This window comes from Arachis stenosperma, chromosome 6 (assembly GCF_014773155.1).
Source record: "Arachis stenosperma cultivar V10309 chromosome 6, arast.V10309.gnm1.PFL2, whole genome shotgun sequence".
NCBI classification, from domain to species: domain Eukaryota; kingdom Viridiplantae; phylum Streptophyta; class Magnoliopsida; order Fabales; family Fabaceae; genus Arachis; species Arachis stenosperma.
The window spans coordinates 119,176,496-119,203,266 of record NC_080382.1 but is presented as its reverse complement, the minus strand read 5'-3'; the positions used below and the strand labels follow the sequence as shown (position 1 = coordinate 119,203,266).

The 26,771-nt window shown below is 37.7% G+C and overlaps 2 protein-coding genes across 5 annotated transcripts; one reads left to right on the top strand and one right to left on the bottom strand.

Annotated features, from left to right (window-relative positions):
- Positions 1 to 686: 686 nt before the first annotated feature.
- Positions 687 to 1,751, bottom strand: LOC130934483 (uncharacterized). The gene has a single exon (XM_057864049.1). The coding sequence runs from the start codon at positions 1,749 to 1,751 to the stop codon at positions 687 to 689; it is 1,065 nt and encodes a 354-aa protein (XP_057720032.1).
- A 14,111-nt stretch (positions 1,752 to 15,862) lies between these two features.
- Positions 15,863 to 26,045, top strand: LOC130935351 (general negative regulator of transcription subunit 3-like). Of its 4 annotated transcripts, none has more exons than XR_009067857.1 (17): positions 15,863 to 16,137; positions 16,246 to 16,377; positions 16,846 to 16,983; positions 17,092 to 17,142; positions 17,468 to 17,557; positions 17,648 to 17,794; positions 18,400 to 18,507; positions 18,902 to 18,982; positions 19,350 to 20,045; positions 20,437 to 20,598; positions 21,216 to 21,363; positions 21,866 to 22,008; positions 22,702 to 22,986; positions 23,087 to 23,221; positions 23,298 to 23,479; positions 23,691 to 24,502; positions 25,669 to 26,045. XR_009067857.1 is itself a non-coding variant. In XM_057865054.1 (16 exons), exons 1-16 carry the CDS (start codon positions 16,045 to 16,047, stop codon positions 23,755 to 23,757), a joined length of 2,676 nt encoding a protein of 891 aa, XP_057721037.1. In that variant the 5' UTR covers positions 15,863 to 16,044; the 3' UTR covers positions 23,758 to 24,517. The 4 variants fall into 4 exon arrangements, 1 of the variants encoding a protein (XP_057721037.1); XR_009067855.1 differs by having other exon boundaries at positions 21,216 to 21,381; XR_009067856.1 differs by having other exon boundaries at positions 21,216 to 21,381; positions 25,625 to 26,045.
- Positions 26,046 to 26,771: the final 726 nt, after the last annotated feature.

Here is a 26,771-nt window from a genome sequence, read left to right as displayed (position 1 = left end):
ATTTTATGCCAGTTCCGGCGTTTAACGCTGGAATTTCTGTAGGTGACTTTGAGCGCCGGTTTGGGCCATCAAATCTTGGGCAAAGTATGGACTATTATATATTGCTGGAAAGCCCAGGATGTCTACTTTCCAATGCCGTTGAGAGCGCGCCAATTGGGCTTCTGTAGCTCCAGAAAATCCACTTCGAGTGCAGGGAGGTCAGAATCCAACAGCATCTGCAGTCCTTTTCAGTCTCTGGATCAGATTTTTGCTCAGGACCCTCAATTTCAGTCAGAAAATACCTGAAATCACAGAAAAACACACAAACTCATAGTAAAGTCCAGAAAAGTGAATTTTAATTAAAAACTAATAAAAATATACTAAAAACTAACTAAAAGATACTGAAAACATACTAAAAACAATGCCAAAAAGCATACAAATTATCCGCTCATCAGGCGGCTGAGGTCGGAACTGGTGGGCTCTGATGAGATCCTTCCATTGCCATCATAGTTTGATAACTCCTTTTCCTGGCTGTGTTAGTTCCTCTGCCTCTAGCAAAGCCACCTGATATGTAGTTTAGGACTCCTTTGGAGGCATGGATCTCTACCAGGCTATGCCATGTTTCTTTTGCTCTGTGATCTGAGTCATACCGTATCCTTGGTTGGCTCTTTTCGACTTCTAGAGCTAACATATTTATCCAATAGTCCCTATCTTGCTAACCGCTCCAGTAGGTCCTTAGCTACTACGCATTCATCAGTGGTGTGCCCGAATTTTTGGTGGAATGTGCAGTGTTTGCTTTTGTATGTTCCTGCTTTGCTTGGTGGCTTTATGAGTTTGTTGCGCAGTATCTCTTTAATGATGTCCTCTCTTCTGGTGTTAAACCTAGTATATGTATCAAATTTTGGAGTTAGTTTAAAAGGTTTTTTGGAGTCTTTGTTATGAGACCTGTACAGCTTGTCTTTTTCCTTCCGTGATAGTAGTCTTTTGTTCCTTCGAGTTTCACGTAATTCCTCTATTTCGATTTGTCTAGTGGCTTTGTCCCGGAACTCCTCTAATGTTTTCGGTTTTGCCACAGCTATAGCTTCTTGGAATTTTCCAGCTCGGAGACCACTCTTAATGGCATGCAGCTGCACTTTTGGATTAAGGTTGAGGATATCCATAGCTGCTGTTGTAAAGCATGTCATGTAGTCCTTTAGGCTTTCATGCTGCCCTTGTTTAATTGTGCTAAGGTAGTCCGAGTCTCTCACATAGATTTTGGATGCTGCGAAGTGATTGATGAACATCTTGGCGAACTCGTCAAAGCTGGTTATGGATCCTGCAGGCAAATTAGAAAACCATAATAAAGCGACTCCATCTAAAAAGGTTAGAAAAGATCGGCACAGGATGGGATCGGAGTCACTATTGAGGAACATCATAGACTCGAATTTTGTGACATGAACTCTAGGATATCCGATCCTCTTATATGGTGTTAGAGTCATAGGGACTGTACAATTCTTAGGCATTTTGAAATTCATTATTTCTTCAAAAAACGGGTTGGTTCGTTGTCTTTCGGTTTTGGGGGGTGCTTCCCCAGTCTTCACGTTGGACTCTGACTGATGCTCTTCGTGCTGATCAGTGTTTGTCTCTTTGCTATCGACTTTCCGTTCTCCGTTATTCTGCACTCCTGCTAACAGCTCGGCCATCCACTGATTTTCTGCTAGGAGGGCGGTGTTAGCGGCCATGAGGTCGGCTTTGGTTCGAGGATGTTGCTGAGTCTCGGAGAAATCAGTCATGCTTCCTTTTTTGCAAAGAAAAAGGGGTACAAGGCAGATATGGATAAGTTATGAAAATTAAAATAACAGGATGGGGTGAATTTAAATTCTTTGGCCCCACGGTGAGCGTCAAATGTTCTATCAACGATACTCTTCCCGAGCTATACGTCAACTCCTCGTTGCTTGGTATGCTTTATAACTTGAGCCGAACCGGGGATATCCTCGTGAACTCGTACCCGAGCGTGGTACCTGCAAAAAGGACTCCGACGCCCAAGTCAGTAAAGGAATCACTTAAACAAAAGCGTGTGTATGATCGGGACGCTATTTGGTAGTATGTTATTGTGGAATGAATTTGCTGTGTGCTTTATCGTTGATGCCATGGTCATTTTATAGCCCAATTTAGTGTGGAGCTAGCAGTTGGTTTCGTCCGAGATCTTAGCACCTGATCTCATCGCGAGATTGATGAGAGCGTTCTGTTAAGATAGAGCCGTTTTTATGATAGGTCGTGTCGAGATATGACTCAGTTTTGCCCGAGATCTTAGGGGATACAGTACAGATAATATACTAAAAATATATGTCTTGTGCATATTAATAAATATAAAGATTGAAAAATAGCTCCACATGGATGATGATTGGGGACTTTTTGAAAGATAAATTGATTAATCTTGTCCTTATTCAATGGTTGCAATAGGATTCTACGATACATCATTGAATATACCATTTCCTATACGGTGCAACCATTATGATACTATGAACATTGTTAGTTGAATCTAGTTATTGATGCCTTACATATATCATAGGCTTCTAAGTGAGGACCAGCGATACGGATGTATCTACTTTTTTTTTATTGTCTTTAAATATTTATTAAAAGAAACAATCTTATTGGAAATATTAATTTGTACTAGGTTATAAGGGCCTTACATAAATCACAGGTTCTTAATACTATTTTAGTTGGAGAGAAAAAAAATGAATGAAAAATTGTAATTTCTTTTGTTTTGATATAAAAAAATAGGAAGGAAAGAAAAATTTTATGTCAGTTCCACTAAATTTTTTTTCCATAAGCAAGAAAACAAAAAAATGTTATATTTTTTTATATTTTTAATACTATCCTTAGTTATATTATTATTAACAATTATTAATATAAACTTAATTTTAATAATTTTAATATATTACTATAATAGAGATTCACATTTCAACATTATATGTATTTTAAAATATATCCATGTTCTCTTCAAAATAACTAATTTTTTGAATACTAGAAAGAAGGAGATCATGGGGGAGGATGAAAACGCCTCCATAATCCTAAAAAGACCATTCCTATGGAGAGCTATGATTGATGTGGAAGAAGGTGAATTGGTGTTGAGGGTGCATGAGGAGCAGTTGACCTTCAAGGTTTTTAAACCCATAGATCATTCAAATGAAGAAAGCACTTGTATAAAGAATGAGTTCACTGATCCAAGTCTCCAAGAATCCCTTAATGAGGTAAAATAGAGTTTGCAGCTTAAACCTCCTTTGATGGGAATCAATACAATTGCCCCTGATATCAACCCTAAGTTTGGTGTTGGGGGTGCAACATCCACCAAGGAGGAAGTTTCTAAGAAGAAAGTGCCCAGGAGACAGAGAAATAAGAAGATCTCTATTAAAGATTTCTCACCAGGGATGAAAGTGGTGTTGACTCAAAGTCCAGTGTTGCCTCAAACAGTGAGCAAAATCTTTTCTCTTGAACATATTGAGCTAATCCATGAAGACACAGAGAGACAATTCACGGTGAGAGGTGAAGAGTTGAAGCACTATGATCAATCCCGCCTCAACCGTCAAGCTAGTGACGTTAAATAAGTGCTTGTTGGGAGGCAACCCAATCCTTATTCCTTTGATTTTGTGTTCATTTTTATTTTCACTTACTTTTAATTTTTATTCATAGTTTTCCTTGGTTTATTTATGTTTGTGGTCATGCAAAGTGTTTGAAACAGGAACAGGAGGGATCAGAAGGGAAGACAGAACACCCTGGGGAAGAAGAGATTCGGGTGCTCTAGCGCTAAACGCTAGGTTGGGTGTTCAGCGTTAGAAATGGCACAAATTTCAAGGGAAACTTTCTGTTTGAGTGGTGGTAAATGCCAAGCTGGGCATTTAATGCCAAAATGGCACACAATCCTAGGAGTTTTTATGTCGACACTGGCGCTAAACGCGAACATGAGCGTTTAGGGCCAACAAATACGAATTTCAAGAAAAAGCTACTGTCTCAATGGCGCTAAACATCAAGCTGGGCGTTTAGCGCTAGAAATGACACCAACTTAAAAAACCTTTATGTTTGCTCGGTGCTAAACGCTCGGGGACCTGTGCGTTTAGCGCCGAGCCCTGGTCCCAATTTTTTTTAAAAAACGCTACGCCACTAAACGCTAAAGTGGGCGTTTAGCGCCAGCAGCGCGGAAATGGTTACTTCGAAAAGGGTGAAATTTTTGAAAAGTTAAAAACATGTTGGGCCCACCTACACCCCCATCCCTACCCAGTCAGTTTGAGCAAGAAGAAAGTGATCCCGAAAGTGAAGTTTGATTTACAGTCGGATGAGTATCTAAAGATCCGGGAGCAGATTCAGAGGAGTGGTTGGGAAGTTCTATGCAACCCTGTGACTGCAGTGGAACATCTGATGGTCTAGAAATTCTATGCCAATACTTGGGTGACTTACAAGTATTTCAAGGGCATGAACCCCAATCCAAAGAACTGGCGCACCATGGTCAGAAGGAGGATCTTGGAGTTTGGTCCAGAGAGGGTGAGGGAGCTATTTCAGTTATCTCCGACTAGAGAGAACCCCTACTCTTATACTAGGAGGGTCAATAGTGAACAGAGATTAGACCAGATCCTCACTGACATATGCCTCCCTAGAGCACAGTGTTGGCGTAATGCTAAGGGGCAACCATACCAGTTGGGGAGGCATGATCTGAGGCCAGTTTCTAGGGGATGGCTGGAGTTTATTCAGTACTTCTTCATCCCTATGAGTAACCGGTCCGAGGTTATCATTGACCGAGTAGTGATGATTCACTGCATTATGCTCGGTAATAAGGTAGAGATGCATCGCGTGATCCCTCAGGAGTTATACAACTTTGACGCGAAGGCATCTACTTCTGCCAGACTGGCCTTTCCCCATATCATCTTCCGCCTATGTGACGCCCCTCAAGTGCGCATTGATGGCGACACCCCCATTGACATCGAGAGGCTGATCATTAGGAGGGGTATGGAGTATGCTAAGGAGTATACCCGAGCACCGCCTCAGGAGCCAGTTCTGCCTCCTCAATAAGAGCAGCTTGAGGTACCTCAAGGTCATTATTTCCCTCCTCAAGATTATTAGAAGCACCTGAGACCATCCATTGGGCATCTAGCATCATTTATTGATTAGCTAAGGGTAGACCATAAGAGCCACTCTGCCTTTCTTCAGCAGATGGTGGAGCGTAGTAGAGCCAACGGCGAGAGATGGAGGAACTGATGCGTGATTTTGGAGCTTGGAGAGGATTCTCGAGAGGGAGCAGTCACCATGACTGAGGTGGTTGAGTTTCTTATCTGTTATTTCTCCTATTTTCTATTTTTCAGTTATTATATCTTATTTTCTGTTTTCTGTTTAAATCCTTTGTATGAGTAGTAGTATTTCTTGTTTTTGTAGCTTAGTTAACTACTTTAGTATTTTATGCTTATTTCAAAAAGTTGTCTCATGTATTGCTCATAGAGCTTGAAAAAGAAAAAGAAAAAGAAAAAGAAAAAGAAAAAGAAAAAGAAAAGTGACGTAATTACATGAGAACTTGAGAGTTATATATTTTGAATTGTCTTATTTACTTTGATGTGGTGGTATTATCTGTGGCTCTGAATGTACGCAAAGAATAGTGCATAATTGATCTTGAAGTTGAGAATGCTGATTCTTGAGGTATAAAAATTTACACAAGTATTATGGATTCTCTAAATTAAATGAGAAATTAGTCCTTGAAGCAAAATAAACAGCAAAAAAAAAGAAACTAAAGAGCAAGGTCCAAGGCTCTGAGCATTAATGGCTAGAAAGATCAAATGTGATTAAAAGCTCAAAGAGTTTTTTTCTTAGCCACATGCTTGTGGTGTGAATGTGTCAAGGAATTCTTGAGACAAAACACTAAGAATTGAGACCAAGTGCAAATAAATAGTATGCCAAAGGCTCAGAGCACCACTGACTGGGAAATATAAAAAGAAAAATTAGAACTCAAAGAGTTCCCAGTTAAATGCTTGTGGTATTTTTTGTCAAGCTAAACTTGAGACAAAATATTTAGAAGTCACGGCTAAGCTCAAGGTGCAAAGTACCAAAGAAAAGATAAGAAAAAGCTGTGTTCAAGGACTAATCAAAGGTTAAAAAGGAAAAGGGTTCATAATATTATCCGAGTTCTAGTTCTGAAGGACATTGACATTTTCTGAGTTTCAAAGGATAGTGAGATGCCGAAACTATTCAGGATCACAATGTCATCAACCCCACTCAGTGAATGGATAGGAGCTTAACTGAAGACCCAATTCTTAGGCAAGTTTACTTCTCAGTTCTATATTGTTTTAATTGCTTGAGGACAAGCAACAATTCAAGTTTGGTGTTGTGATGCGTGAGCATTTTTTCTTTATTTTTTTATTATTTTAGATATGAATTTATTTAGTTTTATTGGGATTTTAGTGTTTGAAACCTATTTGGATGCTACTTTGAATCGTTCTATTGTTTTGATTATTTCAGGTGAAGTTTGGATCAGTTTGATAGAGCTTGTGTTGAAGAAAAGAGAAGAATTTTGATTCTGTTGAGTTGGCGCTAAACGCTGCATCTAGCGTTTAGCGCCCAAACACTTTGGATTGCGTGCAGCCATTCTGTCAAGCTGGCGCTAAACGCGGACTTAGGCGTTTAGCGCCAGGTGCCTCATAAAATGTGCGAGCTCTCTGCCTCGAAGGGCTCTAAACGCCGAGCTTGGCGTTTAACGCCAGAAAGACAGTAAGGTTTGGAAGATTTTTGCCACCTGGGGCGCTAAACGCTGATTTTGGCATTTAGCGCCAGTAACACGGATCCAAGTTCAATCAAAGGAGTTTCTTCAGTAGATTTGGCTTTTAATTAATTGTATTTTATTTTGTTTTAATTATTTTTATTTACAAATATAATTTTTTGGGTTTTAGTAGTTATTATTTTATTTTATTTTCAAACCAAATTAGGTTAGATATAAAAGGGATAAGATCTAATCCTTCGGACTCTCTCTTCTTCTACCTCATTCTAGTTGTCACACACTTTTGAACCCTAGTTTTTTTCTGAGTAATGAGCAAATAAATCTCCTTGGTTGAGGTTAGGAACTCCATTTATTTACATGGATTAATACTATTGCTATTCTACTTTTATTAATGTATTGATTTGAATTCAAGGAATTGCTTTCGTTCTTCATCTTAGGGATTAGGGTATATTGGAAGATAACCCTTGTTCTACTTAAGTTCTTATTAAATCTTAGAAAAGTAATTTACTTGGACAAAATCTTGAAAGTAATTCCTCCTAAATCACTAATTGCTTGGATTTAACGGGATACGTGACATATAATCCTTTTATATTTGGGTAATTAGGGTTTTTGTGGTTAATAAACTAGAATTGAACCTAACTGTTTAATCTATATTAAGTGACCAAGAAATTTGTGGTTGATTGGGTTAGAGGAGACTAGCTCACTAAGGAATTAGGGTTTCAATTACAGTTTGCCATGAATTAAATATTGTATGATTAAAGTAGTTGGTAAGAAATATAAATCCGGAAAAATAAACATCTCTGAAACCTTAACTATTTTTCTCACATGCTTTTCACCCAATTTCACTGTTTGTCTTCTAAATCTCTGAGTTATTGTTTAATGATTTCGAACACCAAAACTTCATTTTCTGCTTGTTTGACTAAATAAATCACTCAACCATTGTTTGTGGTTTTGAAATCCGCATCAGGTACCTATTTTATTTATTTAACTTAAGTAATTACAAACAATTATACAAAGTATACAATGATCCTAGGTATACCAAAGAAACCAATGTAGATCTTCTAACTTTATCAACTCACTATACCTATTCCATTAACTAAGTTACTAAAGACTAAATGAAGAGAGAACTTTTGCGTGGTTTAGAATTCAGAATAAATTCCCATTGCAAGTATAGTTTTTAAACCAACAAAAGTCCTTTCTTACAAACATTTTGGTTGTCACAAGTAACAAACCCCTAAATAAATTGATAACCGAAGTATTCAAACCTCGGGTCGTCTTCTCAAGGAATTGCAGGGAGGTATGTTCTTATTATTGGTTATGAGTCTTATAAATTGGGGGTTTTGAAAGGATTTGAGCAAGAGAAAAATAGATTGCAAGGAATTAATAAATTAATAATTAATAAAACTCTTGGCAAGGTATTAGAATTGGAATTCCTATCCTAGTTATCCTTATCAGGTGTGATGAGAATTGGGTTTTAATCCCACTTAGTTATCCTTTATTAAACAAGGGAAGGTCAAGTGGACTAATTAGTTTGATCCTCAAGTCCTAGTGAATCCCTGTGGGAGGACTAGCTTTAGAGTGATCTAGATCAATTAGAATCTGCCCATTTTAATCACTGCTGAGTTTGACAACTCAAGAGTTACCAATTAATCAACCAAAGCCAAAAGGGAAAATAAATCATAAATAGAGCAAAACAATCATGAGTATGAAATACCTCAAATTATATTAATTAAGAAAATCCTAACATGAAAAGTTCATAAGCCAAATAGGCAACATAAGTAATACAAGCATTAAGGCATCTGGAAGTAAAAGAGAAATATAAAGCAAAAGGAACATTGAACCTGATGAAGAGTCGAAATCCTAAATCCTTTAAGAAGAATCTTAATCCTAAATCCTAAGAGAGAGGAGAGAACCTCTCTCTCTAAAAGCTACATCTAAAACCTAAAATTGAATTATGATCTGATATGAATTCATGTCTTGAGTCTCTGCATGTTCCCTGACTTTAATCTGTATTTTTGGGCCAAAAACTGGGTTGAAATGCGCCCCAGAATCTGTGCCAGTGACTTCTGTAATTCTGCAGATCGCGCACGTCACGCGTCCGCATCGTCCACGCGTTCGTGTCACTCAGCGTTTCTCGTACCACGCGTGCGCGTCGTCCACACATTCGCGTCATTCGTGCAGCTTCCAATCCGCACGGTCGCGTCAGGCACGCGAACGCGTCACTCTGATTTCTTCTATTTCGCGCGGTCGCTTGAGCCATGTGACCGCATGACTTCTCGCTGGTAATCTCCTCAATTCCTTGTGTTCCTTCCATTTTTGCACGCTTCCTCTTCATTCCTTATGCCATTCCTGTCCTATGAAGCCTGAAACACTTAGCACACAGATCACGGCATCGAATGGTACGAAGGAAAATAAAAATATACAACTAAAAAGTCTTTAGGAAGCAAGTTTTCAATCATAGAATATTTTTAGGAAGGAATTGTAAATACATGGAAATCATATGAATAAGTGGGTGAAAAGCTTGATAAAACCACTCAATTAAACACAATATAAACCATAAAATAGTAGTTTATCAACCTCCCCACACTTAAACATTAGCATGTCCTCATGCTAAGCTTAAGGAGACAAAATAAATGAGTAGGGAAAAGCAGGACTCATGCAATGCAACCTATGAATGTGAATGCAACTACATGCTAAAATGATTCTACCTACTTGGTGAAAAAGTAAATAAATCTTTCAAGAATAAATATGAACTGGATTTCACTAATTCAAATCACAAAATACAATACAAATAACTTGCAAGAAGAAGATAGCTCATGAAAGCAGGGAACATAGAATTAAGCATTAAACCCTTACTGGTAGTGTATATCATTCTAACTCTCAAGTGTGTAGGGTCAATTCTCTCAATTCTCTACTAATCTTGCTTTCTAAGGCTTGCTCTTCATCTAACAATCAACAAAAAATTAATGCACCAATACACAAATCAAGAGGTCTTTTAAGGGTTGTAATGGGGTTAGGGTCAAGGTAGGATTGTATTTGGTCAAGTGGACTAAAATCTGAATCCTTAATTAACCTAAACTTTCCACCTAACTTAGGACAATCCATGTAATATAAAATCAATAACTACCCATTAACTGCGTTTACTACATATTTATGCATTCTAAGTTTTGAGTACAGTACATATGCATTGCTATTGCCATTTACTTTGGGGCATTTTGTCCCCTTTTTATTTTTCTGCTTTTTTTTATTTTTCTTTTCTTAATAATTTTTGTTGTCAATGCATATGATTAAGGTTTTGAATGCATAAACATGTTCTTAACATTTTTCGCATTTTCACAGAAAGTCTAACATACTCAATTCTCAAATCAAACGTTTCCAAACCCACTTTTCCCACACTTAATTCATGAGCACTTTCACTAGTCTAAGCTAATCAAGGATTCAAATTAAGGACATTATTATTTTTTTGCTTAGAGTTAGTGATGAGCTAAAGTAAAGAACAAAGGGGTAAAATAGGCTCAACATTGGTTTGCAAAGGATAATAAAAGGTAAGGCCATATGGGTATGTAAGCTCAGTGAAACAAGGCCTCAATCATGTAAGTGCATGCATACATCAAATAATAGAAATATAGAATCAAGCAAGACAAAGATCACAATTTTAGAGAGAAAAACACACACCAAAAATAAAATATTGGTTGGTAAAATGCAACCAATCAAGTAGGCTCAAAATCTCACTGGTTTTGTGTGTTCGAGCTCTAAATCATGTTCCAAAATAATATTTCTTCAAACAAGTTTTTCAAAAAGTTTTTAATTTAAATTAGTGAAATACTATAAAAAGTTTTCTTGAAAAAGAAAATATTACTTCAACCAAGTAATGGTAAAATATGCACAAAATTAAACAAACATGCAATCAAACATGCAAATGCAACAATGAAAAACAAAAATTGGTGTTGAGAAGGGACTAACTAACCCGTGGAGATCGGTATCGACCTCCCCACACTTAAAGATTGCACCGTCCTCGGTGCATGAAAAGATGTGCAGGTGGGCGGGGGTTGTGGTTCCTCAGCCGGTGCTCGTTGTAGAGTCTTTCTCTTTACCCTTACTGGTGGCCATCCTGAAAAGGGAGAAGAGAAAGGGACATGAAGTCAAAGGGATAGAGCAAGGGAGAGGGCAGTACGAGTAATAATCATGCCAAAATAAAGAAGAATGTCGTTAACACATGGTCGCGATTCCATGAAATTAGGACAACAATGGAAACAGGGCATGATAAATTGAGGTAATTAGATGCAAGATGTTTATTGGCATGCTGACAAAAGGCATGAGAGCTTAGATCAAGCATTAAAAGCCATAATGTATTATTAGTCGTGAGAAACTAACAATAACATTTGTATTGACAATTATATTCAATTAATAAAATATTCGAAAGGATTTTGTGAAAAACAGGCATTAGAGTAGAAGGATAGAATAATTAAGAATGCGCAATGCCATACAGGCTTTTTCACAAACACAAAGCATGCATATTAAATAAGGTATGGAAAGTATTAAATTGAACATGCAAGCACCCTTAAAAAAATGATATATAATTGTCAAACAATTTCTTAACAATCCACAAGCAAAATAATGACCCAAATAAATTTCCAACACTAATTAAAAGAAAAAAAAGAAAGAAAAAGAAAGGAAGGAAGAAAGAAATAAGAAGGAAAAGAAAAGATTTAGATTTGGGGAAGGAAAGATAAGATATTTGGCTGATCTGGATAAGTTGTGCGGCGCTTGTGATGCGGACGCGTGAGTGACGCGTTCACGCAGATAGCGCTTCTATGAAATGACGCGGACGCGTCATCCACGTGGTCGCGTGGATCGATTTGTGCCATTAGCGCGAGGACAGCCTCGCGGTCGCGCAACTCTCTATTTGAAATGCATATTGCCAAATCTTTGGGTGACACGATCGCGTGGTTGATGCGATCGCGTGGATGGCCTGAATTTGAAAACGGTGCAGACGCGTGGCAAGGCTTGTGCTTCTAGCACGAGTCCAGCCCAATTCTAGCTCAACTTTCGGCCATACACCCTTTTTACGTCGATTTTGAGGCACGCGTTCGCGTGGGTGACGCGGACGCGTCATCGACGCGGTCGCGTGGACCAATTTGTGCCAAACGCACGCCTCCAGCCACGCTCTCGTGTGACTCTCTGTTCACTTTTATTTTCTTCCCAACGCACTTGTGACGCGGACGCGTCAGCGACGCTTACACGTCGCGTGCGTGTTTTTTTTTTATGCAGTATGCAGAATGCAAAATGCAATGAATGTTATGCAGAAATTCCAGGTTCAAACAAAATTCAAAAACAAAGCAAAATGGAAAGGGAACGATCATACTATGGTGGGTTGTCTCCCACCCAGCACTTTTAGTTAAACTCCTTAAGTTGGACATTTGATAAGCTTCCTGCTATGGTGGCCTATGCTTGAATTCGTCCAGAAATCTCCACCAGTGTTTGAAATGCCAGCATCCTCCGGGGTCCTGAACAAGGTACGTAAAGCCCTTAGGTGAGTTCAAACAGGCTTGCAGGCTCCTGGAGTGTTGAATGGCAGAATAGATTCCAGGATCCCAAACTTTACTTTTACACCCGTCTTTGTTTTGATATGTATTTTTCCAGCCGGGTGATAAGTAATCTGAATTCCCACTACAATGACCAAACAGATTCCGAGATCCATACGTTTGAGCTTGACACCAATCCTTGCACCTCAAATTGAAGTGTGGAACCTCTTTGAATCTCACATACCAGCTCTGAGTGCGAGCCATTTCCCTTTTGCTCTTAAAGCCGCAAAGAGCTCTAAGCTGGCCATCTGTTTCAAGTAAACCATATTCAAGTGGAAAAGTAAAGATGAAAGTTAAGGATTTTACCCACTTGAAGTTTGTGTTGGGTGGTAATGGCCTTGGGATCAGTGTTTCCAGTAGTTCTTTAAGACCTACTCCCTTGTGGTCTTCAGTGAATTCCTCCATGTCTTTGCAAATTTCCTCAATTTCAACCATGTCTTGATCAAAGTCTTCGATATCTTCCTCATCACTTGAGTCATAATTGGGAGGTTGAGAAAAGTCGACCTCTGCATCATCTTCGTATTCACTTGGGGAAGATTTTTCTATCTCAAAGAATTCACTTGCGGATGCAAGTTCATTGCTACGAGAACTTGACTTGTGATTGTCATCATCAAGAAAACATGCGTCTTAGGTTATTCCATCCAATTCTTCATAAGATATCTGCTTCGGGGGTTGTGCATTATCCTCCTTAGCATCAGCTGTAATTTCTTTGGCGGAATTCTCCACAACTCTGGATTCCTGCGGAGGTTCAGCATCTCCTAAATCTTCAACCAACTCTTCTTCTTCTACAATGACAGTGTTCTCTACTTGTTCCAGTACGAAGTTATGCTCTATGTTGTCCACTGGAGTTTCTAGTGTCTTTTTCGTGCTGCGTTCTTCATTAGATTCCCCACATGAAGCCATAGGAGTCTGTTGAGTGTCTGAACGTCTGGAAGATAATTGATTTATTACTTGCTCCAATTGATGAAGGGTTGCGTTAAATTGGTCTATCGATTCTTTGAAGCGAACCTGTGATTCTTGGCTTGATGGATATGGACATGGTGCATAGGGGAGTGGTGGTTCTTGGGAGTAACTAGATTGGCGTTGGGGCGGATAAGGATCATATGGTGGCGAATGGCGAAAAGAAGCTTGTGAGTGTGGTAGTTCGAAGTTATGTTGTGAGGATGGTCTTTGAGCATATGGTGGGGCTTGTTGGTAGCTACTAGGCGGTCCACCATATTTATCAGCTTGGTATGCATTGTAGAATGGTCTTTGTCTGTGATATTTAGGAGGGTGTTGTTGCCTAAAGGGGTGATCAGATCCTCTTGGCTCCATCCATCTTTGATTGCTTAGACCTTGATGCATAGTTCTGTTATAGCTTCCATTCCTTGCAACAAAAGTAGAACCAAACTCAAAGCGAGAGGGGTGAGAATTCATAGTAGTTATCAGAAATAAGAAGGAAGAACAAAAACAAATAAACAAGTAAAAGAAAAATATTTACAATAACCAATAATAAGGCACACATTTGCAATTCCCCGGCAACGGCGCCATTTTGAAGAGAGAACTTTTGCGTGGTCTAGAATTCAGAATAAATTTCCGTTGCAAGTATAGTTTCTAAACCAACAAAAGTCCTTTCTTACAAACGTTTTGGTTGTCACAAGTAACAAACCCCTAAATAAATTGATAACCGAAGTATTCAAACCTCGGGTCGTCTTCTCAAGGAATTGCAGGGAGCTATGTTCTTATTATTGGTTATGAGTCTTGTAAATTGGGGGTTTTGAAAGGATTTGAGCAAGAGAAAAATAGATTGCAAGGAATTAATAAATTAATAACTAATAAAACTCTTGGCAAGGTATTAGAATTGGAATTCCTATCCTAGTTATCCGTATCAGGTGTGATGAGAATTGTGTTTTAATCCCACTTAGTTATCCTTTATTAAACAAGGGAAGGTCAAGTGGACTAATTAGTTTGATCCTCAAGTCCTAGTCAATCTCTGTGGGAGGACTAGCTTTAGAGCGATCTAGATCAATTAAAATCTGCCCATTTCAATCACTACTGAGTTTGACAACTCAAGAGTTACCAATTAATCAACCAAAGCCAAAATGTAAAATAAATCATAAATAGAGCAAAACAATCATGAGTCTGAAATACCTCAAATTATATTAATTAAGAAAATCCTAACATGAAAAGTCCATAAGCCAAATAGGCAACATAAGTAATACAAGCATTAAGGCATCTGGAAGTAAAAGAGAAATATAAAGTAAAAAGAACATTGAACCTGATGAAGAGTCGAAATCCTAAATCCTTTAAGAGGAATCCTAATCCTAAATCCTAAGAGAGAGGAGAAAACCTCTCTCTCTAAAAGCTACATCTAAAACCTAAAATTGAATTATGATATGATATGAATTCATGTCTTAAGTCTCTGCATGTTCCCTGACTTTAATCTGTGTTTCTGGGCCAAAAACTGGGTTGAAATGCGGCCCAGAATCTGTGCCAGCGACTTCTGTAATTTTGCAGATTGCGCACGTCACGCGTCCGCGTCGTCCACACGTTCGCGTCACTCAGCGTTTCTCGTACCACGCGTGCGCGTCGTCCACGCATTCGCGTCATTTGTGTAGCTTCCAATCTGTGCGGTCTCGTCAGGCACGCGAACGCGTCACTCTGATTTCTTCCATTTCGCGTGGTCGCGTGAGTCATGCGACCGCATGACTTCTCGCTGGTAATCTCCTCAATTCCTTGTGTTCCTTCCATTTTTGCACGCTTCCTCTTCATTCCTTATGCCATTCCTGCCCTATGAAGCCTGAAACACTTAGCACACAGATAATGGCATCGAATGGTACGAAGGAAAATAAAAATATACAACTAAAAAGTCTTTAGGAAGCAAGTTTTCAATCATAGAATATTTTTAGGAAGGAATTGTAAATACATGGAAATCATATGAATAAGTAGGTGAAAAGCTTGATAAAACCACTCAATTAAACACAATATAAACCATAAAATAGTGGTTTATCAACCTCCCCACACTTAAACATTAGCATGTCCTCATGCTAAACTTAAGGAGATAAAATAAATGAGTAGGGAAATGCAGGACTCATGCAATGCAACCTATGAATGTGAATGCAACTACATGCTAAAATGATTCTACCTACTTAGTGAAAAAGTAAATAAATCTTTCAAGAACAAATATGAACTGAATTTCACTAATTCAAATCACAAAATACAATACAAATAACTTGCAAGAAGAAGATAGCTCATGAAAGTAGGAAACATAGAATTAAGCATTGAACCCTTACTGGTAGTGTATATCATTCTAACTCTCAAGTGTGTAGGGTCAATTCTCTCAATTCTCTACTAATCTTGCTTTCTAAGGCTTACTCTTCATCTAACAATCAATAAAAACTTAATGCACCAATACACAAATCAAGAGGTCTTTTAAGAATTGTAATGAGGTTAGAGTCAAGATAGAATTATATTTAGTCAAGTGGACTAAAATCTGAATCCTTAATTAACCTAAACTTTCCATTTAACTTAGGCCCGATTCCAATTTAATTATACCCGACCCGACTATACGTGTATCCCGTGACGAAAGAAGATAACCAAACTTGGAAGAGAAAGAAATAACCAAACGTGGTAGAATCTCCGCGTCACCACTCATCACTGAACTTTGAGTCTGAACTAGCAAGTGAGCGCAGAAACAAACTCTAGAAAGCTTCAATTGGGGGAAATTTGGGGAAATAGAGCGAATTGTGGAATTGAGAGTCACAATCAATGGGTGCGAGTCGGAAGCTTCAGGGAGAGATCGATCGCGTTCTCAAGAAAGTCCAGGAAGGTGTTGAAGTCTTTGATAGTATCTGGAACAAGGTCCTACCTCTTCTTTTTTGGGTCAAATTTAAAATCTTAATTTTCTTTTTAAATTTTGCTGATCGAAAATTCACGCGAGAAATGGCGGCGTTGGTTGGGTTGTGTTAGGTTTACGACACAGATAATGCCAACCAGAAGGAGAAGTTTGAAGCAGACCTCAAGAAGGAGATTAAGAAGCTTCAGAGGTACAGGGACCAAATTAAGACTTGGATTCAGTCCAGCGAAATCAAGGACAAGAAGGTGCTTGATATACTGCATGTTCAAATTCCCTTTATACTAAATGGAATATACAAAAAATAAAAAATGGTGCTTGTTGTACTAATTTCGCACCGATATGCCGAATTTATGCTGTTTTATTTGGAATGTTAATTCCTTCAGTGTTTTGGGTTTTTAATCAATGAGGGTTTTATACATATGTTGAATAGCTGAATTATGATAGTTGGTGAAATGAGTTAACCTTGGAAATTTTAGATGAATGTGATGTGATGTGATTTCAAGGAACTCACATGCAGTGGATGTATGTCGGTATGAGTATGATTGTGTCATTTTGAACCCATTGAGTAAATGATAATAATGTGTATATTGCCCTGCTTTGTTGCATACCCTTTTCTTGCGGGGATGGGGGCTCTTGTGTTTTGGTGGTTGTGCTGCCTCGGTTCATTGTGATAATATAATATGGTTTCCCTTTTTTGTCACATTTTGATATAGGTTAGTGCATCTTATGAGCAAGCTCTAGTGGATGCCCGCAAGTTAATTGAACGTGAAATGGAAAGGTTTAAGATATGTGAAAAGGAGACAAAGACCAAAGCATTCTCTAAGGAAGGCTTAGGTCAACAGCCTAAGACTGTAAGTGTGACTATGCCAAAAAAAAGGCTCCTTTGCTATTTTTCTAGTTTTGTATTACTTGTTATGCCTTCTTTGTGCTGAGCGTTGTGTTTTGCTATTTTCTCACAGGATCCAAAAGAGAAGGCTAAATCAGAGACAAGGGATTGGTTGAACAATGTGGTATGAAGTCAATTCCTTTGAATAATTTTCCAGTTTGCTTATTGTGCTTGCGTCCAAAGTATGGCTAAAACTTGTTTGTGGTTATAGCTTTTCTGCCATCGTGTTCTTACTGTTGGATAGCTAATTCTCAGCTTTGTTTGCTTTGTATCTATTATCCAATATCTATGCTTATTGCAACATGATAAAATTTCTTGTGTAGGTTGACTGTTTATTGGAAATTTATGTTGCATTTCTCTTTGATGATATGTTGTTTAAATTTCATAAAATATTAATTTGAATGATGTGCCTGGCTCTCATCATCATTTTTTTTAAAATATTTGAGTAGGTTGGGGAGTTAGAATCTCAGATTGACAACTTTGAAGCTGAGCTTGAAGGGCTTTCTGTCAAGAAAGGAAAGAACAGGCCACCTAGATTGGTATGAAACATTCATACATTGTTCTGTTAAAATGATGGTTGACCTTTTGAACGGTCACTTACATCATGTCATGTTTTTCTTCTTTCTCAGACGCATCTAGAGACATCAATTACTCGGCACAAGGCTCATATAAAGAAATGTGAATTTATCTTGAGGCTATTAGACAATGATGAGTTAAGTCCGGAGCAGATTAATGATGTCAAGGATTTCTTGGATGATTATGTAGAGCGTAATCAGGTTTGTCTAATTCATCATACCTAAAAAAGTTGGGCACTGATTTGGTTGTTAATTTAGTCTTTTTTTGGAGTGAGTGCTTAATGTATTATGCTTTGATAGAGATGCTTTGCTTGGAGGGGATTGAATTAACATTGCTCTGTTTTTTGAAGATGACTCAAAATGAGATGCTGTCATTTAACCTTCCGATCTTTATGTATTCATTTTTATAAACATTTTTACAACTTTCTTCACTATCATTTTATGAAAGGGCACAATGACGTTGTTTGATCCACGTAACCGACTCCACCTAGAAAGATAAGGCTTTCTTGTTGTCGTTGTTGCTACTGCTGCTGCAGCTGTTTGTCTCAATTTTCTTAGACTGTTGACATGGTTCCTGATAGGAGTATGGCACTGAAGAAATATTGAGGCTATTTAGCTGGCCTCATCCAGTACACAAGGCTCAGTAGTTGTTTGTTGTGTTTGTTGCTGTATCAATGAAAACCTAACCTTCTGTTTCCCTTCAAACTTAACCACCTGAACATATCATACCATAATGCTCGACAATTTGCAATAGTGAACGACTTATTGCAACTTTTCTGTTTGTTCTATTTTTCATTTTTCTGCAGGAGGACTTTGATGAATTCAGCGATGTTGATGAACTATACAGCTCATTGCCTTTAGATAAGGTGGAGACTCTTGAAGATCTTGTTACACTCCCCCCTGGCATATCTAAGGTATTTGTTTGCTCATGATTGTTTTGTTGCAAGTATACAAGGGATCATTAAGTAATACATATTGAAGCATATGTAGATTCAATTTACCACATTGGGTCATTGATTAATTTTTTCATGTTGGCAAATTTTGCTGGATTCCTTGCTGGGCTATGCAGTTTATGATGGTAATGTATTATAGAAGTCTACATTTAATTGATGGGTGATGCGGATTTTAATTTCGGAAGTGGTTAACTCTTTACAAGATACCCTCCATGAACCTCTTAATTGTGGGAGTCTAATGCACTGAGTTACCCTGTTTTTATAGGTTATTTTGACCCTAGGTTCCTATAACATTCCCTTTAACTTGTAAGAACAATTCCTTTTGGAACTCCTGATTTGTTTTGTTTTCTGGTAGGCTACTCCTAGTCTCAGCTTGAAGAATACTTTGGCTGTTTCAGCATCACAATCAGCATCAGCATCTGCCTCACAAACATCTGTATGTATTTCATGTTTATATTTATATGGAAGGATGCAGGAGTCAATGTTGTTGATATGAAAACATAAGAATGGTTTCAGAAAACTTTTGAGGATTAAATGTTAGGATGTTATTTTTTTCATGCCATAAAAAAAGGGCTATCCCGTTCTTTTTATGTGGCCTATAAGCAATTTTGATGATGTGATCTTAAAGCATCTGTCTAACTAAGAGTAATAGTAGTTAAGATATTCAGATAATTATTGGTATCTCACCTAGTGGGTGTAGAAACAAGCGTGCATCTGCCATTTTAAATTGATGAACAATATTGTTGATTCTATTTCCAGGAAACTTTGACTTCTAATCATCAGGGTGTTTCCTCTTCTTCCAGGAGCAAGCTGATGACACAGCATCCCAGGATAGCAATTCTGATATTGGTGCAAGAACTCCACCTGCGAAAGTTAGTGGAATTATTTCTGCTACTTCCACACCAGCTGGCAACCATGCTACTCCTCTTTCTGTGAATGTTTCTACGCATAATTTGTCCAGTGCACCAGCTGCTGGATCGGTCCTTTCTGGTTTGAATTCAGTTCGGAGTCCCATGGAGAATGCTAATGCTGCGAATTCACCTTCTGCGAATCAATCTTCCTCTTTGAAGGAAGAAGAGATTAATAGTTTCCCTGGCCAGAGACCATCCCCATCGCTTTCTGATGCAGCACTAAGGAGCATTAGCCGAAACAACCTTTCAAATCAAGCAGCAGCTAGCATCCCTCTTGGTGCTGGGAACATGGTTTCTAACAATGGAACCCTTGGGTCAGTCCCTTCAGCCTCTGAAATAACTAAGAGGAACATGTTGGCAGCTGATGATAGACTTGGTGGAAGTAGTGGGATGGTGCAGCCTCTTGTATCTCCATTAAGTAATAGCAGATTGATCTTGCCTCAGGTTGGGAAGGCTAATGAAGCTGCCTCAGCTGACTCTAATGTCATTAATGAGGCTGCAGCTGTATCTAGTAGAGTTTTCTCCCCATCTGTGGTTCCTGGCATGCAATGGAGACCTGGAAGTCCATTCCAGAACCAAAGTGATGCGGTAAATTGTCTTAAATTTTAGTATGCTATATGGTGGTCATATGTTTTTCTTTGGCAAGCTTTTGTGTGGCTTCAAAGTAGGAGAGATTCATTTATGCCAGAAGTATGTGCAATTAGAATGTGTTATAATATTGATTGCTGAGTACCAATAGACATGTAGTTTTGTGTCAGATTCAAAGTTAAAATCTGAATCTGTACATCTGAATGAATATTTTAAGATTATCACATGCTAGGTACACTGCTAGGCCTAGAAACTTTTACTCAGTATAGGTACATTCTTTTTCTTCCTGCTGTTGACTGGTTGAATGGAAGGGTTGTTTATGTAGCATGCTATTGTATATGTTGAATATTTACCTCTTACAGTGCTGGTTCATTTTGATATTCATGTGCAGATTCGTCAAAGAACTGAAATAGCTCCAGATCAAAGGGAAAAGTTTTTGCAGAAGTATCAGCAAGTGCAGCAGCAGGGGCACAGCACCCTGCTTACTATGCCTTCTCTTGGAGGAAATCCTAAGCAGTTTTCTGCCCAGCAGCAAAATCCACTTTTGCAACAGGTATTTCTCCTGCTTTGGACTTTTCTTGCTTGTTCCAAAGATGTCGTGTCTAGTTTTTCTATTCCAACAATGTCATCTTTACAATTCTAATTTTAAAAATAACTACCTACATCTATGGAATCTATGGTTGAGTTGTCTTCGTGTAACCTCAAGGTCATGGGTTCAAACCGTGGAACCAATTACTGATACAATTAAATTAGGCTGTTTACATTACACCCTTTGGGTATGACCTTTCTCCAGACCTTGCATTAACACGGGATTCTTATAGCCCTACATTGTTGGATGCGGGGTTGGTTTTGATTTTTATTTTATTTTGTTTTTCCCCTTCCCTTCTGTTTGAGAAATGATGGGAAAAATTTGCATAAAAGTAGGAAGATTGGTAGCTTTACTTTGTTTAAATGTACAACTAGATAGTTCGTCTCATGCCTAAGTTCATTTATTTAAAAATCCTTTAAAGAATTCTGTAGATGTATATCCTGTTTTAGCTCCATTCTATATACAATTGTATATATTTATAGTTTTACATTTTGGTTAAATGATAATCCACAGTTCCTTCTATGACCTGACTTTATATATGATAAAAATATATTTTGCATGACATGCTACAATATTTGCAGTTTAACTCCCAAGGTTCCTCTGTTTCTTCTCAATCTGCTATTGGCCTTGGAGTCCAGTCACCAGGTTTTAGTGGTATTTCAACTACTACACTACAACAGCCACCCAATTCGGTCCATTCCCCATCTAGTCAACAGTCATTGATGTCAGGTGTTTCCAAAGATGCAGGTGTTTGTGTTACTTGTACATAATACTATACTATATTATGCTTTGATGTATAAGTTTTATTCCCTTTTCTAGTCAGACTACTTTCCTCCTTTTCTGTTCTCTTGTTTCAATACTAAGAAAAATTGTGGACAAAACCCTTAATAACTTATATTTAAATGACATGGTTTACAATAAGCCTGGAAGTCATTTGATTCAAGTAGTTGATCTCTGAAAAAAGACTGTTCTTGAAATGCAGCCAATACCATGACGTGTTCTAGTTCCTACCTGATCGTTGAGATCAAGTGGAAATTACGTCTTTGTATTAGGCTGTGAATGAATCTGCAAATTACGATACTGTTAACTGAATTAATATCAACTTCAACATGTGGACATATTTGTTTCAAGAGATCAAAACCTATTTAACATATCCAGAACAAAATACCAAGATTGGTTTATGATGAAAGTTGAGGAACATATCCTAATTCCTAGATTTTCTATTATGCAGATGTTGGCAATTCTAAAATTGAAGATCTACAACATCAGAATTTTCCTGATGATTCAGCTGTTGAATCTACTGGTAGTACTGGGGTTGGCAAGAGTCTCATAAGTGAAGATGATTTGAAATCAACATTTGCTGCAGATTCTCCAGTATGCTGGCTAACTTCTTAATCTTTTATATTCTTAAGATATATCATCCTTTTACATTACATATGAAAGCACATTAAGTTTTGTACTTTTCTGTGCTTGTAAGACAAAATGAGTCCAATAGTTGCTAAGGTAATCATGAAAGTGTTAATGTGCATAATGGAATGTCTGGTTGTGGAGACAGATGAGAGTAGAGATTTGGTGCAATTTGATTAGAGAGGATATTGTAAGGGAGGGGAGCTGAAAAAGTTAAGCTGAATTTTGGCTTCGGCTTGGGAGAGTTGAGCTGCTATAGAGCTGAATATACCCTTACTGTTTCCCCTTGGAACTAGCTTCAGGAGAATAATGCACAAGGAATGGGCTAAACTAAAACTCATTAACTTACAATCATGATTAATGCTTACCTAAGGAGGTAGTGAATTTTAAATTTATATATATTTGAAGGATATGGAGTTTTTTCTGGATAGCCTCTGATTTGAAAACCAGTTGTATGGCCTAGTTAAGCTGGGCGAGAGCTATATGCTTACTTGTACTCTTCTGACTTGCATATAGAAAAAGACTCATTTGGATTGATTTCTGTGCACATGATGTGAAAGGATATTTTGTTTTTGTGTGTGTGTGTGTATGTGTATGTGTATGTGTATGTGTAGTGAACTTAAGGATGACCTAAGCCAGCTATTTTTGTTTATGCTACAGGCAGGGGTATCCGTCTCCCTTGCAGAAGCTGGTCAAACATCCAGAGATATTGATTTGTCTCCTGGCCAACCTTTACAACCCAATCAACCTACTGGTAACCTTGGTGTCATTGGGAGAAGAAATGGCACGGATCTTGGAGCCATTGGTGATAGTTTCATGGGATCAAGTTCAAGTATTAATCCAAGTGGAGTGCGTGATCAATTATACAATTTGCAAATGCTTGAGGCAGCACACTACAAACTTCCTCTACCCAGAGACTCAGAACGTCCTAGAGCTTATACTCCTGTCTGCATTGCCAATCATATTCATCTTCCTGTTCACTGCATAATCTATCATATGGCCATATAATGAGTTCTGGTTTTCCCATTTTCTTGTGGTTCTGCAGAGGCACCCAACGATAACACCTTCTAGTTATCCTCAGACACAGGCTCCTATTGTTAATAATCCTGCTTTTTGGGAGAGAGTAGGTCTTGAACCATTTGGCACTGATACATTGTTCTATGCATTTTATTATCAACAGGTACTTTTAACATTCCGGTGATTAATGTTATTCTATGAGTCAATTATGTGGGGCTTATATCTGTTATTTTACGCAGAACACTTACCAGCAGTATTTGGCTGCAAAGGAACTAAAGAAACAGTCCTGGAGATACCACAAAATGTATAACACATGGTTTCAGCGTCATGAAGAGCCCAAAGTTGCTACAGATGAATATGAGCAAGGAACATACGTATACTTCGATTTCCATATTGCAAATGATGACCTTCAACATGGGTGGTATGTAGACTTAATTATTATACTATTTGCAATCACTTTGGGCATATATACGTACACTGTTTTGAAATTTAAAACATGATCATTGGATGGTAAAATAAAATGAGTATAGAATTTGTAGCAGCTTTTATTAGGTTTCTATCACATTTGCAATGATTGCATTTTTTAACTGCCTTTGTGGTTACCCTTGAATTATGTTGATTTTGTTTTTCAGGTGTCAAAGAATCAAAACTGAATTCACTTTTGAATATAATTATCTTGAAGACGAGCTTCTTGTATAGAGGATTCAGACTCAAGTAGTAATAATGTCTTGGTTTTTATTTTTTTTTCCTTGGGTTTTAGCAAATATAATTGTTTGATTTATAAGCTTGTTATGTTTTCCAAGTATTTGTTTTCTTTCTCATATCCTTGTTCTTTATTCTGCCATACGTGTATGGCTGTTTATTCATGTAATCATTCTCATTTCGGCCCACTGAACTTATGTTCATGTTCTCCTTCTGCCGCCCAACACTTGGTTCTAGACAACATAGCTGATCTAATGATAGTACGATGAATTTACCCTTAAGTTTTGAAGATATTTTTTGTGGCATATGAAACCATGGTTCTGAAAACCGGACCAGACCGGCCGGTCGAACCAGTTCAACCGGGAACCGGTGATGCAAGCGGTTCGGTCCTGCACCTATAACCGCTCGAACAAAAACCGTTGAAAACCTGTCCCGGCCGGTTCTGATAAAACGACACCGTTTTTTAATTTGTAGAAAAAAAAAATGAAACGGATCTAGTGATCCACTCGTGACCCAACCCCCCCTCTTCCCCCAATCATTCATTCATTCATGTTTCTTTGAAGCAAAGGAACTCTAGCCGGCTAGCCCTCCATCGTCGCCGCCTAACCCAAGTCCTCGGCGCCACCGCCGTCCCAGGTCCTCAGCACCGCCGCTTCTTCCTCTTCCCCGTGTCCGGAACCCAGTAACTCGGCAGGTTCGTCTTTGGCTCTTCATCTTAGCTGGCTTCTCGGCACAGACCCAGGTTAGTGGCTTCTCGTCTTCATCTTCTGGTCTTCTTCTTTTTCGCCTTAGTTCTGAAATTGATGTTCTTAGGTCTTCTTCAATTTTTGTTCCATTTTTCTTCAAGTCTGCTTTGGTCTTGGTTTCAACTGTTTCAAGTTTGGTTCTGAAGGTTGGTTCTTCAATTCTTCTTTTGGTTCTGTCTTGTATTTGCTGGTTGCTAATGGTTGAAATTTTACAAATTTGCAAATTTGTATGCATGGTTCTGATTGTATGGTTCTGTATGCATGGTTCTGTATGTATGGTTTTGTTTCAAGTTTGGTTCTGATTGTGGCAAATTTACTAATACTTTGTTACCGGTATAATTACTCTGTTACAGGTTGTGCTCTTAAATTTCTGTTGTTAAATTTGCCTTTTTGTTGTAAATCGGGACTTTACTAGGATTTGTTAAATTTGTTGCTGTACTTGAATTTGTTGCTTTCCAGTCACAGAATCAGAACAGAATGCTCAATCAGTGCTTGATTGATTGGCTTTGCTCATTGATTGTATTTGATGATAAATTTTACCGCACTCAACATGTTTGATGAAATGCTTTAACCATATTTCTGGTTGGTTTTATAATTGTTAGCTTTTAGAAACTTAGTAAGTTGATTGCATGTGAAATTAGAATAATTGGATCATAGTAATTAGGAAATTTTAGCTGCACAAATAACATCTTTGCAGAAAACATATTAGCATGATGATTCCACTTGCATTAGTGTTCTTCTGGTAGATTTTAATTGTTATTGTGAACTTGTTAATTTGCTAATTGTTCTTGTGTTCTTGTGTTACTTTTAATTTTTTTTTTGTTTTTGTTGTGATTTTCTGTTCTTGAACTTGTTAAGTTGATAATTTGCTAAATTGTTGGGCTGCTGTTGTTTTAATTTGCCAAATTGTTAGGTTGCTGCGACTTAATTTGTTGGATTTTCTATTTAGGTCATGTTCTTGTTTATTTGCTAAATTGTTGTTGTGTATTTATTGTTTATTTGCTGGATATTGGTAATCATCGTCTTTGAGATTATTTACTATGCAGGTTTAGTGTCATTACTGTTTTGGAATGTTTTATAATGTACTAATGTTGCTGTTTTGTAATTGCTGGCTGCAGGTTTAGTGTGATTATTGGTTAATGTTTTGTAATGTTTGGTGCAGAATGCTGATTGTTGAGTTCAGATATGGTTGTTTATTTTGACTTGGGTAAAGAGACTTATGGTCATTTTTTCCTGCCTTATACCAATTTAGATGATTATTTTCAGAGGATGAGCACTTATTTATGTATCTTGAGAAACTGTCTTTGTGTGTTATGAGCATTTGGTGAAGCCTGTATTGTACCTATTCAAAGTTTAGTTTCACTAAATGATCTTAAAAGCAACTCATCCAAAATGCTGCTACACAAACCCACGTCTATTGTCTCTTAAAGCCTATATGCACCTTCATTTGGTGAAAGCCTTTCTAGCACTAGTCCACTACCAACGTTGTTATTAATAATGTTATCAAATTTATTTATCCAAGTACTATGTTTATTTTTTAGTTGGATTTATAATAATTCATTTGATATTCTTCTTATTCTTGTTAGATATTTCTTTTAACATTGTGTACTGATGAGGAATTGTACTTCATTAGAAAAATTTCATATTACCCTATACCGTCAACTTAATACTTGCAAATTTATAGTTTATTATTCTACTCAAACGATTTTTTCGATTGATCCACTGGTTGGACCAGTAAACCAATGAACTAGTAATTAGAATAGTTTGATGATCGGTTTGGTTCTCAAAATCTTGTATAAAACCCAAAGCACTTCATTTTTGACCAATCCGCTTAAATCATATGATTTATGCCCTCTTCTATTTCTCTATTGTTTTGAATAATGCATCCGAGACACTTAAACCACTTTACTTGTGGTATGATGTCCCCAATTTTCACTTTGCTAGTGTTTCTTCTTATGCTGAATTTATACTCCATATACTTTGACCTAGCGTGAGTTGTGAGCAAATCATATACTTTCCGGGCCTATCTCCACAAATCTAGGTTGTCATTTAAAACTTCTTGCGATTATCCAATAAGGATGATGTCATTTACAAAAAGCATTTAACATGGTATGGGTTCTTGATTGGGCTCAATGAGTTGCAAAAAGCATTCAACATGGTATGGGTTCTTGGTTGCGCTCAGTAAGTACCTTCAAAACCCATGTAAAAAGGTATAGGTATGAGCTTGGAGATGACTATTAATGTAATTCTACACTAATAGAAAAT

What these genes read in the sequence shown, in the direction of transcription:
- LOC130934483 (XM_057864049.1), bottom strand. Translation starts at nt 1,751, where the DNA reads ATGACTGATTTCTCCGAGACTCAGCAACATCCTCGAACCAAAGCCGAC.
- LOC130935351 (XM_057865054.1), top strand. Translation starts at nt 16,045, where the DNA reads ATGGGTGCGAGTCGGAAGCTTCAGGGAGAGATCGATCGCGTTCTCAAG. An exon ending in TAGGTCAACAGCCTAAGACT is followed by an intron (nt 16,984 to 17,091) that starts GTAAGTGTGACT and finishes ATTTTCTCACAG; the next exon opens with GATCCAAAAGAGAAGGCTAA. An exon ending in GATGACCTTCAACATGGGTG is followed by an intron (nt 23,480 to 23,690) that starts GTATGTAGACTT and finishes TTTGTTTTTCAG; the next exon opens with GTGTCAAAGAATCAAAACTG.